The 16,913-nt window shown below is 32.5% G+C and overlaps 1 protein-coding gene across 1 annotated transcript in view; it reads right to left on the bottom strand.

The window, feature by feature from the left end:
- LOC143071101 (attractin-like protein 1) overlaps window positions 1-16,913 on the bottom strand; it is a 57,647-nt gene that overhangs the window by 20,344 nt on the left and 20,390 nt on the right. The window contains exons 10-16 of the mRNA XM_076245194.1: window positions 11,316-11,400; window positions 10,777-10,853; window positions 10,176-10,316; window positions 8,650-8,777; window positions 3,056-3,197; window positions 544-735; window positions 62-253 (exon numbers count right to left, since the gene is read on the bottom strand). Coding sequence (XP_076101309.1) covers window positions 62-253; window positions 544-735; window positions 3,056-3,197; window positions 8,650-8,777; window positions 10,176-10,316; window positions 10,777-10,853; window positions 11,316-11,400 — 957 coding nt within the window. The remainder of the gene's footprint in view (window positions 1-61; window positions 254-543; window positions 736-3,055; window positions 3,198-8,649; window positions 8,778-10,175; window positions 10,317-10,776; window positions 10,854-11,315; window positions 11,401-16,913) is intronic.

Genomic DNA, 16,913 nt, shown 5'->3' with positions numbered 1-16,913 from the left:
ATCAATATTACTTAAGATGTCATTTCCTCAAGGACAAAAGAATAAACTTAAAATAACTTACCAGGACAGCCAATAAAGAACCATCTATTTTTGTCACATGACCCCAAATCTATCAGTGATTGGTTATTGACAGGACCTTGAAGACCTCCTTCCATACATTTCCCTAGACCAGTATTAGTTTTATCATTACACCATCCACACTTAGGATTAGCTTGGCACTGGTCACAAGTGTGAAGATCTGAACACCTGGTGGCTGCAAAAATGAATCGAAACAAATATATACACAGTGAAATAACAAGGTGATTGTTTCAGAAACAGACATTGTTTTTTCCATATGGTGTACATGCACTTCTATCATTGCAAAAATTGAGACACAATTAATCTAAAAAATATAATAACTTTCAGTTTGATTTCTGACAGAATTATTTATATGCAATTTCCTGAAACTGCATTTGTTAATCCTGCATTGTTGTCCATTGTTTAACAGTTGCATTACAATTGCACACACATGTTAATTTACAGTATTAATAATGTTATACAAACCTGGACATTTAGCCTGTTGTGTTGTCCACTCCATACATTGACCGTATATAAATGACGCCACATATGAATTAGTTTGTACACACAACTGCTTATTTCCACACCACATACATCCTTTGGCGGTACAGTTCTCACAACTTTTATGTGCTATACAAGGCTGATCACATTTCTTTACTTGTCTTGTAGTATTATAATCTACAAAACATGGACAAACTTTTGTACACCAGTATTATTTACTTATTCACTAGTTTATAATATATTTTTTTATCACCTTTAATCAGGAGTAGATAATTATTTACACAGCCTTAACCATAATCATATATTCTTGATTACTTTATAAGTAGTAAAAGTGATTTATCTTTCAATATATATTTTAACTTTATTTTTTCTTGTTAACAAGTGCCTATTTGGAGCTTTATGCCCTGCATGTGTATTTCAATAATATATTTAAAATGAATTAGAAATTCAATTGAGGAACATCTTGTACATTTCATTCAAAACAATCAAAGGAGTAGGTTCAGTAAGACCCCTTTTTGGCCCCAAAATATAGCAGTTTTAGAAAATTGTGAAAATGTAATCGTTTAGATATTTATTGAAAAGTAGAATGTTTCTGCTACATAAATATGGGCTGTTTTTGACAATACAATGCACATGTATCGGGTACTAGCATTATTAAGTCATGCTAAATTACTGAAATCTTTACAATTGTAGCATTTTAGTTAAATTTTAGACGGTTTCCGTCTTAAATGAAAGTGGCCGCATTCGTGTTCATTCATAATATTGAAATGTAAGTTGTATTTGATGATAATACATAATATATATAAAGGTTGAGGATGAACACGGATGCGGCCACTTTCATTTTTGACCAAAACCATCTGAAAAGTGACGATTTTTGGCATATTTGATAAGATTTTTCATATTTAAGCTTGAATTGGAGCATTTTTAATGACTTAATAAGTTAAAATCTTTCACATAAACTAATTGAATCAATTGAAATAGACTCTTAAGTGTTTAGAAAGTGTCTAAAATCTTTCGTTAGATGGACTTGAAAGTTGAGGCCGAAATCAGCCCTTACCAGACCTACTCCTTTTACGAATTCTTTCAGATTTCATTTCACGATAATGTCTCTGCTTTATAACATGGCAAAACTTAATCATATGTGACAATAATGTCTCTGCTTTATAACATGTCAATACTTAATCATATGTAACTATCCAAAACATACAAAGTCAATGAATCTTGACTGAAGATGGAGAGCAAAACTTATTCTAAACTTTACCTTGAAAACTGTGCAAAAGTTTAAAAGTCAATGAACCAAGTCTGAGGGGGTAGGGCCATATATTCTTCACGGAAATGAGAAATGTAAATGCTCATACAACTGCATACCAAATATCATTGTCTTCACATTAGGGTTTTATCTTCAACTGATCTAATCAGACATTAACTATGCAAAAGTTTTTAAAAAATAGACCAAGTCTGATGAAATTTTCTCCATGGAAATCAGATGTGCCCATGCTAATACATCTGCATACTTAAAACCATTGACCACTGGTAGTTCTCCATAATCTGACCTACTTTTTTTATTTTCGTGGATACCAATTATCGTGGTTTGAGGAAAACTTACATATTCGTGGATATCCAATTTTGTGGTTTTGGCAAAGTCTACACCTATTCCTTTGGAAAACTTACAATTCGTTGTACATTTGAATTTGTGATTCTCCTGTTCCCACGAAATCCACGAAAATTGGTAAAGTCAATAGCAACTGATTTTTGTTCAATGTGTGTGCTGTGATCAGGGAGGGTTGTCGCTGGTTCAGTCTGTTATTTTTTTTCATAAAATTTTTGTTATGAATTAGAATTGTCATTTTCACCTTTCAACTGTTATCATTTTTCAATTCTGAGCATTTTATAGCTGAATATACAGTACAGGTTGTTTTCTCATTATTGAAGGGCTGTATGGTGTCCTTTAATTGCATATTACCACTTGTAAGTGCCATCCACTTTATTTTTTAATCTGGTGGATATTTGTCTCATTGGCAATCATGAAACATCTCTTCATTTTAAAACTAAGCAAAAGTTAATTCAATAGATCATGATTGATGGTGCAGGCCCAAAAAATATCTCACAACCAAATCAGATGTGCCAATACTGATAAAACTGCATACCAAATATCACTGACCTACAATTTGATCCACAAATTAAAATGTCCAATGAAGTACGAATGTTCTTTAGGCTTGTATGCAGACCACAGTAAAACCACAAAATCTAATATCCATGAAAATTGATGAATCATTTTTACTTAACAAAGTAGAAGACAAAAATTCCCTCTATAGAATTAATGTTATGTTTTGTGACATTGTATTTTGTTAAGTAAGAAATAATTTCCCATCTTTTTGTGACATTGTGTTTTGTAAGTAAGAAATAATTGTCCCGTCTCACCAGAAGTGTAAATGACAGCCTGACATTTCTTTATGACATTGTAATTTGTAAATAAGAAATAATTGTGCCGTCTCACCAGAAGTGTAAATGACAGCCTGACATTTCTTCTGACTGTGATTCCATTCACAAGAGTCAGACTGGATACAGGCAAAACAATTCTGTGTGGCATAACATGGACTACTGTACTTGGCTGGACATTGTGATATAGTGGTTACAGGCTGTATCATTTAAAATAAAATGCCATTTATTGAGTTTCTTACCAATAACATATAAAGCTAACAATATTAGCAATGGTTGTTTTGTTGAACTGATCCAGTCTTTTTCAAATAGTATTATCAAATTAAACTTTGATTTAACTTTAATAACGGTCTGCCTTTTTTCAATATTCCAGATTTTCTTAATTTTAGAATAGAATCAGTTTAACAAAAGCCCATCCCTTTTAAAATATGTCTTTACATTTAAACCACATATTTCATTTATTAAATTGCATATGCAGTTTAAACATTTAGACATGTGCGTTAAACTGATCAACCTTGTTTAATTTTGCCACCTATCAAACAAATTTCAGTTCTTTAGTTTAAATATTCATTTTTGATAAAGATGGCTATATTAAACAAAGTTCACACAGTTAAGCATTATTGACCCCACAAGCACATCTATGAAGCAATACTAACCTAAACTGTCCACCTCCTTTATATGAGAACATTTATCTGACCAATCACATTCACCGTAACTCATGCAGGTTGGACAATGTTTATGATCTGAGCAGACGGAGCTATCTAACGGGTTGGAAGTTTGAGTGGTACAATTTTTAGTCTGCGAAATCAAACAAAATTAAACAATAATGAGCATGCAAAAATAAATATAACATAAATGAAAAATACATAAAAAATATTCTTACAGTTCTTCTTTTAAAGCATGCAAAACAAACAATTGATAAACTTGCTTGCTATATTTGTTTGGGTGTTTGTAAACAACAGGTAGGTAGTCTATTTCAGTGTGTTTACTATTTACTGGAATATGATTGGACAATAAACATGAAATTCATTTCATGTCAATTTTTATTGTCCAATCAAATCCCAGTAAATATAAAAACAGACAGAAACTCCACCTACCTAGACAGAAACTCCACCTACCTATTGTTTGCAATCACCAAGCAAACATAGCAAGCAAGTTGATCAATGTTTTGTTTTGCATGCTTTTATAGAAGAACTGTAAATAATCATTGAGCTTCATTAGAATTTTGTTTCCAAATTAATAAAGATACGGATACACACTTTAAAAACATTTTTTTTTAAAGTATCCATACAACTGTTATCTATCTGTGTCTGTTGCAAAAAGCTGCTAACTTGTCTCAAACAAACACTTGATCTGGGGTGAATTGAGGGGGTTTGGGGTTGGCAGGGTGCCTTTGTAAGACCCCCCCCCCCCACTTAGTAGGAAAAATTTAGTTGTTTATTTAGGGATGACTGGATAGTTATATACCCAAGGTTTACTTGATTTAAGACGGGATATTTGATGTTTAAATTGTGATAAAAGAACAGCTTTCAAATGACATCCGTGTTAAACATATTCTTTCTCTCTGAACTTTTTAATAAATATCTGAAAAAACTAGATATCATTGAGATGGGAGCCATCTCTGTGGGCCCCGCTGTAAATAATGTGCATTAAAAAATTGTATCTTTACCATAGGACATGGGTTTGTCAACTGAAATCAAAGTTTTTGACCTTGACCTTTGACCTAAGAAGTTGTAAATAAATTATGACACACCCTTTGGTGTTGGTTTATAAACATGTCAAGTATAAACTTAGAAATGATAACGGTTCTCAAGATATAGAGCGGACACGATCTTTACCATAGGACATGGGGTTGTCAACTGAAACCAAAGTTTTTGACCTTGACCTTTGACCTAGGAAGTTGCACATAAATTAAGACACACCCTTTGGTGTTGGATTATATACATGTCAAGTATAAACTTTGAAATGATAACGGTTCTCAAGATATAGACACGATCTTTACCATAGGACATGGGGTTGTCAACTGAAACCAAAGTTTTTGACCTTGAACTTTGCCCTAGGCAGACGTTCATAAATTATGACACACCCTCTGGTGTTGATTCATATACATGTCTAGTATAAACTTTGAAATCATAACGGGTCTCATGATATAGAGCGGACACGATCTTCACCACAGGACACAGGGTTGTCAACTGAAACCAAAGTTTTTTTACCTTGACCTTTGACCTAGGAAGTTGTACATACATCATGACACGCCCTCTGGTGGTGGTTAATAAACATGTAAAGTATAAAGTATAAAATCATAATGGTTCTCTAGATATGGAGCGGACACAAAGTGTTATGGACGGACAGACGGACGGACAGACGGACGGATGGACAGATTTATCACTATAGGGGGACGGACGGACGGACAGATTGATCACTATAGGGGGACGGACGGACGGACAGACTGATCACTATAGGGCTACCTGCCTAAAGGCGGGGCCCTAATTATCACTAACAATGTAACAATGTGATTTTCAATATATTTTCATTTCCAAGGGGGGTACCTTCTGTAAAGTAGATGTTCTGAACTCTTCCAAAATCTTACTGATATAAGCCTTTAATGTTAACTTCATAAAAATCTGACAAGAAAAGTAGGTGTGATAGTGCTTACAATGCGAAGTATGTTCAAAATACTCCTGTAAAATAAATTGATTAGCACTGATTTTCTAAGTCTCCCAACAATTTGTGATATAAACCTATGATATAAATTTCTTAACAAACCTATTAGAAATGTCAGGATTAAAATGCTAAAAATCCAATTTTCTAAATCATTAATAATTTCTAGGGGCATTACTCTTAAAATAATTGATCAGACTGATTTTGAAAACTGTCTGAGAGATTGCTGTCTACTTTTTAAACACTTGCTACATACTATATACCCAAACTAAGGACACAGACAGAAGAAGCATGCAAACATAAAATATATAGATGACAACATTGATATTTATATTTTATAATAAATTATTATTTTTTTTTTATTAAACACTGTCTGATGTTTTTCCACCTTTAAATCAGTTTTTAATTTACGACATTATGTACTCATATAATTTTATTATGTTGTATGTGCCCATATTGCTGTAGAAGTGAAGTTATAGGCTTTACAAATACTGTTAAGTTCAGAAATTGTTGACTTAAGCAATTTTTGAAAACTATACAAAAATGGAAGATCAATTATTGCAATTATAGGAAAAGATTTATAAAGATTGTGCATCAAATATAAGAATGTGATTATTTGAAATAGTTTCTGAATTTACAGTGTCTTGTAAGTTATCAACAACTAAGCAATAAAAGCATAACTACTCCTGTTAAAACTATTATATGAGATAAACTATATCATTGGATGTGCTTTCTGATGTATGTTTGTGTTATGTTGAATTTTGTGTCTTTTTCTGCAATAATAAAACAATCATTTTACAGAGTTTTTTAAGTAATGCATTTTAGCTTCCTCCTTTTAGAAACAAGTAATGTAAACCTTTTGAAAAAGATAAAATTAATCACACTGACAGTATAGATTGACTTTGCATATATTGAATGGCAGTATTATAAGGTTAAAGTAATAATTGAGTTTGTTAGAACACTTCATGTTAAATATGTAGACACATCCAGTTTTTACTTTCCAAAAAAATAATGCTAAATGTTGCTGTTTTTAAAACTATGTTTAAATTAAAAATATTAAGAATGTTGGACTTTTTTATAATTGGAAAAGTAATAACTATAAATACATTGATTGATTTATGATTACTTTGTGCTGCATCAGCACAAAAAGGCTATACAGCTGTGAAGTATTAATGCATACTGTGTTCTCCCCAGAAATTTTGGATAGCATCACATTTTGCGTAAATAAAAATAACTGTATTTTTTTTAATTTCGTTTGTCGCGTCGCGTTGATGCTCTATTTCTTTAATATGTTTTAGTTTATATTGTTCAATTCATAACTGAGAATTCAATTAAACTATAACCACAAAAACAGTTGTTTCAGTTTATGTTTTCTTTATTCATTTATAGTTACAGAATTATTTTTTTCCTCTTGTGCCAAATAAAAAAAAATATGTGGTTTCAGTTACCCAACAATAAGTCAAATGAATGAATGGTTCATTATAGATCAAACTGTATATATATACAAAACTAAATATCTACTACACAAAATTAAATATTTTTTTATAGTATATCAAGTAAAGATAAAGTAGCAAAAGTAGCAAAAAAATCAATTTAAAAACTTTTTTTTATCATGTTTATGAAATTCATTGTTTCATGGCACCTAATGAATTAGTTCCAGTTGTTTCTTATTTTTACATTAAAATGATATGTGTTTTTAACAAAGTTATCTAACAAATAGTCTGTTAAAGCGTAGTTTTCTCTCTTGGTATATTTTTTCTGTCTACTGTCCATCTGTTGTCATTATCGTGAAAATGCGGATTTTTGTCATATCTGGTCCGGTTCCGATCCGTAGTTTACACAAAAATGTGCAATGGCGGCCGTAGAAAAATTTACGAAAATGAGTCCGAGAATAAACATTGTTTGACAAAAGATTGTGAATGAATAAGACGCTTTTAACGCATTAAATGGATTAAACATAAACTTAAGCCAATTATGATAACTTTTTAAAGTAGTATGAAACTTATTTTAGCTCTAAACCAAAATTCTCGCTCTCGTATTACCGGAAGAGAAAGAAAGTAATTTTTGGAGAGTTGCACAAATAAACGACCTTTTAAAAAAAATAAATTGTTTCAATCTTTGAAGTTTCGTAATACAAAACGTAGATTTCGAATTGTTTTGTGATTGCATTTTTCCATGTCGAAATTGGTTATTGCAGACACGTGGTATTAGTCGTGTCTCAAGTGTCAGCTTGGGATATTCGCATCCAAACAGTTATCACCCTGAGGGCAATTAACACCTAGCTATTTAATCTCTTAATTGCCTTTAGTGTCCTACTTAAAGGGATTACATTTAAAGGTGAAATAATTTTTATGATCATAATCGATAATAGATGAAAGTTCAAAATTGAGGACAAGTAAAATAGCATCTTCAAAATAATTATAGCGTCGCGGGAATTATTATAGCATCACGGTGAAAAAATATAGCGTCGCGGTACCGCGACACTAAAACGACCTGGGGAGAACACTGGCACATATATTTTAGTTTAGGGGCCAGCTTAAGCAATACTCTGGCTATGAGATATTCTCACTGTGTTGAAGACCCATAAGAAGCAATCAGCTGAATAGCTGTTTTTTGCTCTTTGATTGGGTTGTTGTCTCTTTGACACATTCCCCATTTCCATTCTCAATTTTTTATAACACAATTTAGTATGTTTACATTTTTTTTGTTTGCCCAGTTGTGTTACAAATTTTAAAATCCCTTCTGATCACATGATCAACATCAGAAGTTAATTAGGTTGTGTACTCTCATTGGCCTTGTAAATTACATGTTGACCAATCAGAATATTGTCCATTCGTTTTTGATGCGTTTTGTTATTTGATTTTGCCATGTGATTATGGACTTTCCGAATTGATTTTCCTGAGTTCAGTATTTTTGTGATTTTACTTTTTGTGTATGTTTGAACTTCTGTATGATTTATTGTTTAGATGCAAGTTTTAATTAGAAACTTACCTGGGTCAAAGTGCAATTATAAGTACATTTACTATCACACCACTGACAAGTACAATCCCCATGGGAACTAAGACATGTGGATGTACAAGTTCTACAATCTTTTACATCTTTACATGATTCATTATGATCTGAAAAATATCAATCAAAGTATTGTCTGAAAATATCAGTCACAGTGTTATCTGAAAATATACCCCAAAGTATGGTCTGAAAATATCAGTCAAAGTGTTATCTGAAAATATACCCCAAAGTATGGTCTGAAAATATCAACCAAAGTATTGTCTGAAAATATCAGTCAAAGTGATATCAGAAAATACCCCAAAGTATGGTCTGAAAATATCAGTCAAAGTGTTATCTGAAAATATACCCCAAAGTATGGTCTGAAAATATCAGTCAAAGTGTTATCTGAAAATATACCCCAAAGTATGGTCTGAAAATACCAGTCAAAGTGTTATCTGAAAATATACCCCAAAGTATGGTCTGAAAATATCAGTCAAAGTGTTATCTGAAAATATACCCCAAAGTATGGTCTGAAAATATCAGTCAAAGTGTTATCTGAAAATATACCCCAAAGTATGGTCTGAAAATATCAACCAAAGTATTGTCTGAAAATATCAGTCAAAGTGTTATCTGAAAATATACCCCAAAGTATGGTCTGAAAATATCAGTCAAAGTGTTATCTGAAAATATAACCCAAAGTATGGTCTGAAAATATCAACCAAAGTATTGTATGAAAATATCAGTCAAAGTGTTATCTGAAAATACCAACCAAAGTATGGTCTGAAAATATCAGTCAAAGTGTTATCTGAAAATATACCCCAAAGTATGGTCTGAAAATATCAGTCAAAGTGTTATCTGAAAATATACCCCAAAGTATGGTCTGAAAATACCAGTCAAAGTGTTATCTGAAAATATACCCCAAAGTATGGTCTGAAAATATACCCCAAAGTATTGTCTGAAAATATCAGTCAAAGTGTTATCTGAAAATATACCCCAAAGTATGGTCTGAAAATATCAGTCAAAGTGTTATCTGAAAATATACCCCAAAGTATGGTCTGAAAATATCAACCAAAGAATCATGAATAATCAGAAAATATCAATTAAAGTGATATCTGAAAATATCAAAGTATGGCTTAAAAATGTCAACCAAAGAATGATCTGAAAATATCAACCACAGAATGATCTAAAAATATCTCAATTGTTGTAAATGTTTTTATAAATTAAGTTGGTGAATTAAAAACATAACAAATATAATAAACATTCAAGGGATAAAATTTTAACCAATCTACGACAAAAAGTAGCCAGATTCAATATAAGAGGGAAACTTGCAAAGAACCAATCTAATGGAGAAAGTTGTTTGGATCCATCTGCCTCACATTAGGCATTTTGATTTCAATAGCTACCACCATTATCAGAACTTATTTAGTTAGAACTTCATTAAAACTAACCACAGCATTTTTTTAATGTACAATTTAAATTATAAATAAGTCAATTATAGTATAATTAAAACTATTAGTTGGTTATTGTACCTGGTGTTGATGAACAGGATCTGTTTGTACGAGCAGTGCCCAGAACATCCTTTGATATACAAGTCTGGCTGTCTGTCCATACACAGATTGATCCCTGAGTAGAATTAGTACAGAACTCTGGATCAGTGTAGTTACAGTCTCCTACAATTGAGGAAAAAATCAAGACATTTTACAATTTGCAATTGAATTGTGTGAATGAACAGAAAAATTATGTTTTAACCTGTGAGATATCATTGTTGAATTAAATGGGTATTGTTTTTATTCAGTGGAATAATTCATCTTGCCTATCTTCAAACTCTTCTATCAATACCTACTGTAATAAATGTAATTAAAACCTAAAATGTAGTTAAAAATCTTCCATAGCTTTGAAAGAGCTTTAAAATTAATTTTTTTTTTACTCAATGGCAATTTTTGTTTTACAATTATTTTTTACATCAATGTTTCTTTACATCATACTGGATTAGACAATATCACACTATCTTGCATATTCCATTAAAAATTTCCTTAAAAGTATATTTTGATTCGCAATAATTCTAAATTCTTGACTGGACAATTGTTTCTGTTTAAATGTATTTTACATTAAAGATCTTTTTTCTCTCACCTGGACTAAACAACATGACATTATCTTGCATCATTCCATTAAATCCACCAATGATATACATCTGAGTCTTTCCATTTCTACAGTCAATAAAGATTTGAATGAAATAAAATGCTCAAAAACTGGCTCAAAAGCCATCAATTTAAAGAACTATAGGAAATAATAATGAATGTAGTTAAATTGTATAGTTGATTCATACAGTTTAATGTTAATAACCCATGAAATTTGTTCCAAATGGATGAAGTTGTGCAAGCTAAATACCCACTCTCATTATCTCAAATTCAGCCATTCTAAAGAAATATTCAAACAAAACATCAGAAGTTTGACAAACCAAAGGACACAACTCTTTCTTAGCTTGGTAAGGCTAAAATTAAACTTTAACCGTGATCAATGAACCATGAAATGAGGTTGAGGTTTAGTGAGCATGGACGCTTTGTAACATAAGGCACAAAAAGATTCACTATTTTAACTGTTATTTCATCACAAAATTGAGTATAATGTCTTGCAAGATCAATTTGTGATTACGTATCTGATGTTGATACCTTTTGTATACAGCTGCTGTATGTCCATATCTAGCTCCATTAGCAGGAAGTCCTTTAACATCTACTTCTAACCATTTGTTACATTCTGGAAAATAAATCATACAACTCAAAATTACATCACAGTTGACATTAAATTTATACTGAGGTGGTTTTTTAATTATTTCCTGTAACAGTGATTGTGTTTTATCAAACTTGTGAAGGTTGCACTATGTATAATGTTCATAGATAATTAATTTTGTTTACATACTGGTTCCTAGATGATCTCTATGTTTCATCTCATAGAGACATAACTTGGGAATGTAACCAGTAAATATACATATGCATATTGGTTATATCAAAATCTGTGGTTATCTTAGTCAAGGACTCAAGGTTGGGATAGTTAAGAAATTAAGTGTTAGTTTCAACTCTTAGAAGTTCAGGGCATATAAACCTTGAAAATATGCAGCACAGCCCCATATTTTGACCCTTGAAAAAAAAAGGGGTGCATATGAACTTTCCATTCTATGATATATATTTATTTATATATATATAGATTGCCAATGTAACAATGTAATTTTAACACACTATTTAGTATGTAAATATAAGAATGTTTAAAATATTTACAAAATGATGAAAATAAACGCAATATTTCGCTAGACCAACTAGCTTTATCAAGCGTGCATCTATCCAGGTGAAATCGGATGTAGATGATAAGAAACTTTTGCAGCTCAACGTCTGTGTTGCACTGAACTGCCTTCAAAATAAGAAAATTTTGCAGCTCAATGTATATGACCTCTTGCATTTAGCTGCTTTGAAAATAAGAAAATTTTGCGTCTCAATGTACATGTTGCACTTGGATTTAGCTACCTTAAAAATACATAATTGGTAGTTGAAGTTAGCAACGTCCATTGGCCAATATTACGGGATAAAAAGGACGATGCTTTGTTTTAAATTATTCTTTATCTTTCCTGTATCTTTTTTCGTCTTTTTCGTTAAGACCATCAGGTTCTAAAGTGTGGAGTTGGTGGATCCAAAAGTTTTCTCTTCTCCTTTTCGCCGTGGTGTCCCATTCGGTGTTGACTTTTATAATTTGGAAAGTGACATTATCAAAAGGATGTTTCGTTGAACGAAGATGTCTTGTGAGATGACAGTTTTTGTTGGTTTTGTACGATGAACGATGGTTATTGAGCCGAATATTAAATTTGTCCATTGTTTCTCCCACATACTGAATGCCACAAGTGTCACATGTTAATATATAAATTGAGTTCTCCGTTTTACAGTTGGAATTAGAGTAGATGGTATAATTTTGTTTAGTAACGGAGCTGATGAAAGAACTGCTTGTATTGGCAGCTTTACAACACAAACAATTCCTTCGACCACATTGTTTGTAGCAACCGGGCGATGGATTAGGCTGCTTGGTTAATACAGATGTCACTAATTTGTCACGGATGTTTTTAGGTCTTCTGAAGGCCATGACTGGTGGTGAAGAAAATACTTTTTTTAGATTTAAATCATTTTCTATAATTTTCCAATGCTTCTGAACAATGGATGACACATTTTTAAAATCAGGATGGTAAGTGAGTACAAGGGGTGTTCTGTTAGCTGCTTTATTCTTATCTTTGTACTCAAGAAGTTCTTGGCGACTAGTTTTGTTTGCTCTTTCGAAAGCGCTATCAATAATGTTGTTATTGTATCCTCGAACAACTAGATGTTTACGAAGTTGTCCAAGTCTAGCATTTTTCGTATTTTCAGTAGAGCATATTCTCTTGATTCGCAATGCCTGGCTGAATGGGATACCACGGGAGCAGTGTTTAGGATGGCAACTTTTAGGAGAAAGGAATTGATGTTTGTCCGTTTGTTTGGTATGAAGGTCCGTTATAATGGTTCCGTTCTTGATGTAACTCGTAGTATCGAGGAAGTTTATTTTCTCCATAGATGATTCATATGTAAATTTTATTGAATGGTGGAAAGAGTTGCAGTGTTCTAGAAATTCATTAAGATGTTCTTGTGAATTTGTCCATTTGAAATCAATATCGTCAATGAATCGGAACCATGATATGGAGCACTAGCCAAGAGGCGTTTTTCAAGTTGGTCCATATATATGTTGGCATATGACGGGGCCATTTTTGTGCCCATACTAGTACCGTCTATCTGGAGATAGTGTTTTTCATTGAAAGAGAAGTTGTTATTCTCCAATACTAGTTTCAGAAGTGTAACAAGGCACTCAGTAGGAGGATTTTTTTCACTACGAGTGTTCCATGCCTCTTCACAGGCTGCTATTCCTTCGTCTTGTGGAATGTTGGTATATAAAGAAGACACGTCCATGGATGCAAGTATAGTATTGCTTGGTAAAGGATTGAGGCTTTCCATTTTCTTGAGATAATCAGTTGTATCTTGAATGAATGATGGTAGTTCTTTCACATGAGGTCTTAGATGATGGTCTACAAATTCTGACATCTTTTCAGTTGGATGACTATTCACTGACACAATTGGTCGACCTGGATTGCCCGTTTTATGTATTTTAGGCAACATATAGAATCGTCCGGCCTTTGCTTCGTTCTCAAGAGGTCGGAGATAATCAAAGGTGTCATTGTCTATATGCTTTTTGTCGAACATCTCTTGAAGGATGGTGTTGATCCTTCGAATAGTATTAAGCGTTGGATCTGTGGTTAATTGTTTATAAAAAATGGAGTTAGAAAGTTGTCGATTCCCCTCTGCTATATAATCTGTTTTATCCATGACAACCACAGCGCCCCCTTTGTCGGCAGGTTTTATTACAATATCCTCTTGATCTTTTAACGCTTTCAAAGCTATACTTTCTGACTTGGATAAATTATAATTTCTTGTATTTGTTATACAGGACTTTATATCAGACCTCACGTAGATAATGAATGACTCCAAGTTATCATTTTTGCTCTTTGGTGGTTTCCATGAACTTTTTTTCCTAAATTTTGGGATGGGCGTGACTTCTTCATTGGTGTCAGTATCTGAATCTGTTAATCCGGCTTCTTCAAGGTTTTTCTTGCCCCTATTGTAGAAAAAATCTTTCAAGCGTAAACGTCTAGCGAATTGGTCTAGGTCTTCGTCTAGCTGAAAGTTATTTACAGTTGATGGGATAGGACAGAAGTTTAAACCTTTACTTAAAAGAGATTCCTCAGCACGTGTAAGTTCTTTAGATGACAAATTTACAACAATGCTTTCAGTTTTTTGTTTCCGTCTTTTAAATTTTCTTTTTCTAGGGATCTTATGGTTTGTTATATTAATATCATTCATATGGTGATTTAAATGGACAGTATGAATTTTATCTCTTTGAAATTTATTCCTTTGTTTTTCTTTATGTTTTGATAGTTCAATTTGTTCAATATCTGCGAGGCGACGTTTAATTATTGCTAAATCGTCACGAGAAATGTTACTATTGTTGATGATATCTGATATTTCATTTACAATTTGTTTGTAATTTGTGGTTGTAAAAGAAAGTAACAGTTGAAGAAGCTGGATTGAACAGTTAAACGGAATTTCATTCCAACGGCTCATGAATCTTTTGGATTTATGTCCCGGTGCCTGGGGACTCACTTTGATGTTTAAACCTTTTGGTACAGTTTTACTTTGAATATAATTTTGTAAGTTAGATAAATGATGTTCAGTTTGTAGTTTCTTTTTAGTTAAAGATCTTAATTTCTTGAAATGCTGTGAGCTATCCATGTTGTAAAGATAGCGATAGATTTGAATGGATTACACAAACATTTGTGTAATGCGTGCTACTGGAGATAATAATATAAGTGCCTATAAATAGCAGCACATGACATACAAATCTATGGGAGTGTGGATTAATCAGTACAGAGATTAATTCAATTACACAAATAAATTATAGATTGCCTAACAATGTAATTTTAACACACTATTTAGTATGTAAATATAAGAATGTTTAAAATATTTACAAAATGATGAAAATAAACGCAATATTTCGCTAGACCAACTAGCTTTATCAAGCGTGCATCTATCCAGGTGAAATCGGATGTCGAAGGAATTGTTTGTGTTGTAAAGCTGCCAATACAAGCAGTTCTTTCATCAGCTCCGTTACTAAACAAAATTATACCATCTACTCTAATTCCAACTGTAAAACGGAGAACTCAATTTATATATTAACATGTGACACTTGTGGCATTCAGTATGTGGGAGAAACAATGGACAAATTTAATATTCGGCTCAATAACCATCGTTCATCGTACAAAACCAACAAAAACTGTCCTCTCACAAGACATCTTCGTTCAACGAAACATCCTTTTGAAAATGTCACTTTCCAAATTATAGAAGTCAACACCGAATGGGACACCACGGCGAGAAGGAGAAGAGAAAACTTTTGGATCCACCAACTCCACACTTTAGAACCTGATGGTCTTAACGAAAAAGACGAAAAAAGATACAGGAAAGATAAAGAATAATTTAAAACAAAGCATCGTCCTTTTTATCCCGTAATATTGGCCAATGGACGTTGCTAACTTCAACTACCAATTATGTATTTTTAAGGTAGCTAAATCCAAGTGCAACATGTACATTGAGCTGCAAAATTTTCTTATTTTCAAAGCAGCTAAATGAAAGAGGTCATATACATTGAGCTGCAAAATTTTCTTATTTTGAAGGCAGTTCAGTGCAACACAGACGTTGAGCTGCAAAAGTTTCTTATCATCTACATTCGATTTCACCTGGATAGATGCACGCTTGATAAAGCTAGTTGGTCTAGCGAAATATTGCGTTTATTTTCATCATTTTGTAAATATTTTAAACATTCTTATATTTACATACTAAATAGTGTGTTAAAATTACATTGTTAGGCAATCTATAATTTTATTTGTGTAATTGAATTAATCTCTGTACTGATTAATCCACACTCCCATAGATTTGTATGTCATGTGCTGCTATTTATAGGCACTTATATTTATATATATAGGGCATTATACATGTATTATCAAAATTACTTAAGTATACATAGAGATGGTAACAAGTTCGGTTTTAAATTACCTATTATAAAATGTGGAATTACAATTGTAATGAAAAGAAAGAAAGACTGGACCAAAAAAATTATTTCTTTCCATGAAAAGGTACAGATGTTAAAATTTGATCATGCATTGCCTACCTGTATCATATGCTAAGAAGTCTAAGGAGTTGATCATGCATTGCCTACCTGTATCATATGCTAAGAAGTCTAAGGAGTTGATCATGCATTGCCTACCTGTATCATATGCTAAGAAGTCTAAGGAGTTGATCATGCATTGCCTACCTGTATCATATGCTAAGAAGTCTAAGGAGTTGATCATGCATTGCCTACCTGTATCATATGCTAAGAAGTCTAAGGAGTTGATCATGCATTGCCTACCTGTATCATATGCTAAGAAGTCTAAGGAGTTGATCATGCATTGCCTACCTGTATCATATGCTAAGAAGTCTAAGGAGTTGATCATGCATTGCCTACCTGTATCATATGCTAAGAAGTCTAAGGAGTTGATCATGCATTGCCTACCTGTATCATATGCTAAGAAGTCTAAGGAGTTGATCATGCATTGCCTACCTGTATCATACGCTAAGAAGTCTAAGGAGTTGATCATGCATTGCCTACCTGTA

The sequence above is a fragment of the Mytilus galloprovincialis genome, chromosome 4, assembly GCF_965363235.1.
Source record: "Mytilus galloprovincialis chromosome 4, xbMytGall1.hap1.1, whole genome shotgun sequence".
In the NCBI taxonomy this organism is placed as follows: domain Eukaryota; kingdom Metazoa; phylum Mollusca; class Bivalvia; order Mytilida; family Mytilidae; genus Mytilus; species Mytilus galloprovincialis.
The sequence above is the reverse complement of the archived record's forward strand: the minus strand, read 5'-3'. Positions and strand labels throughout refer to the sequence as shown.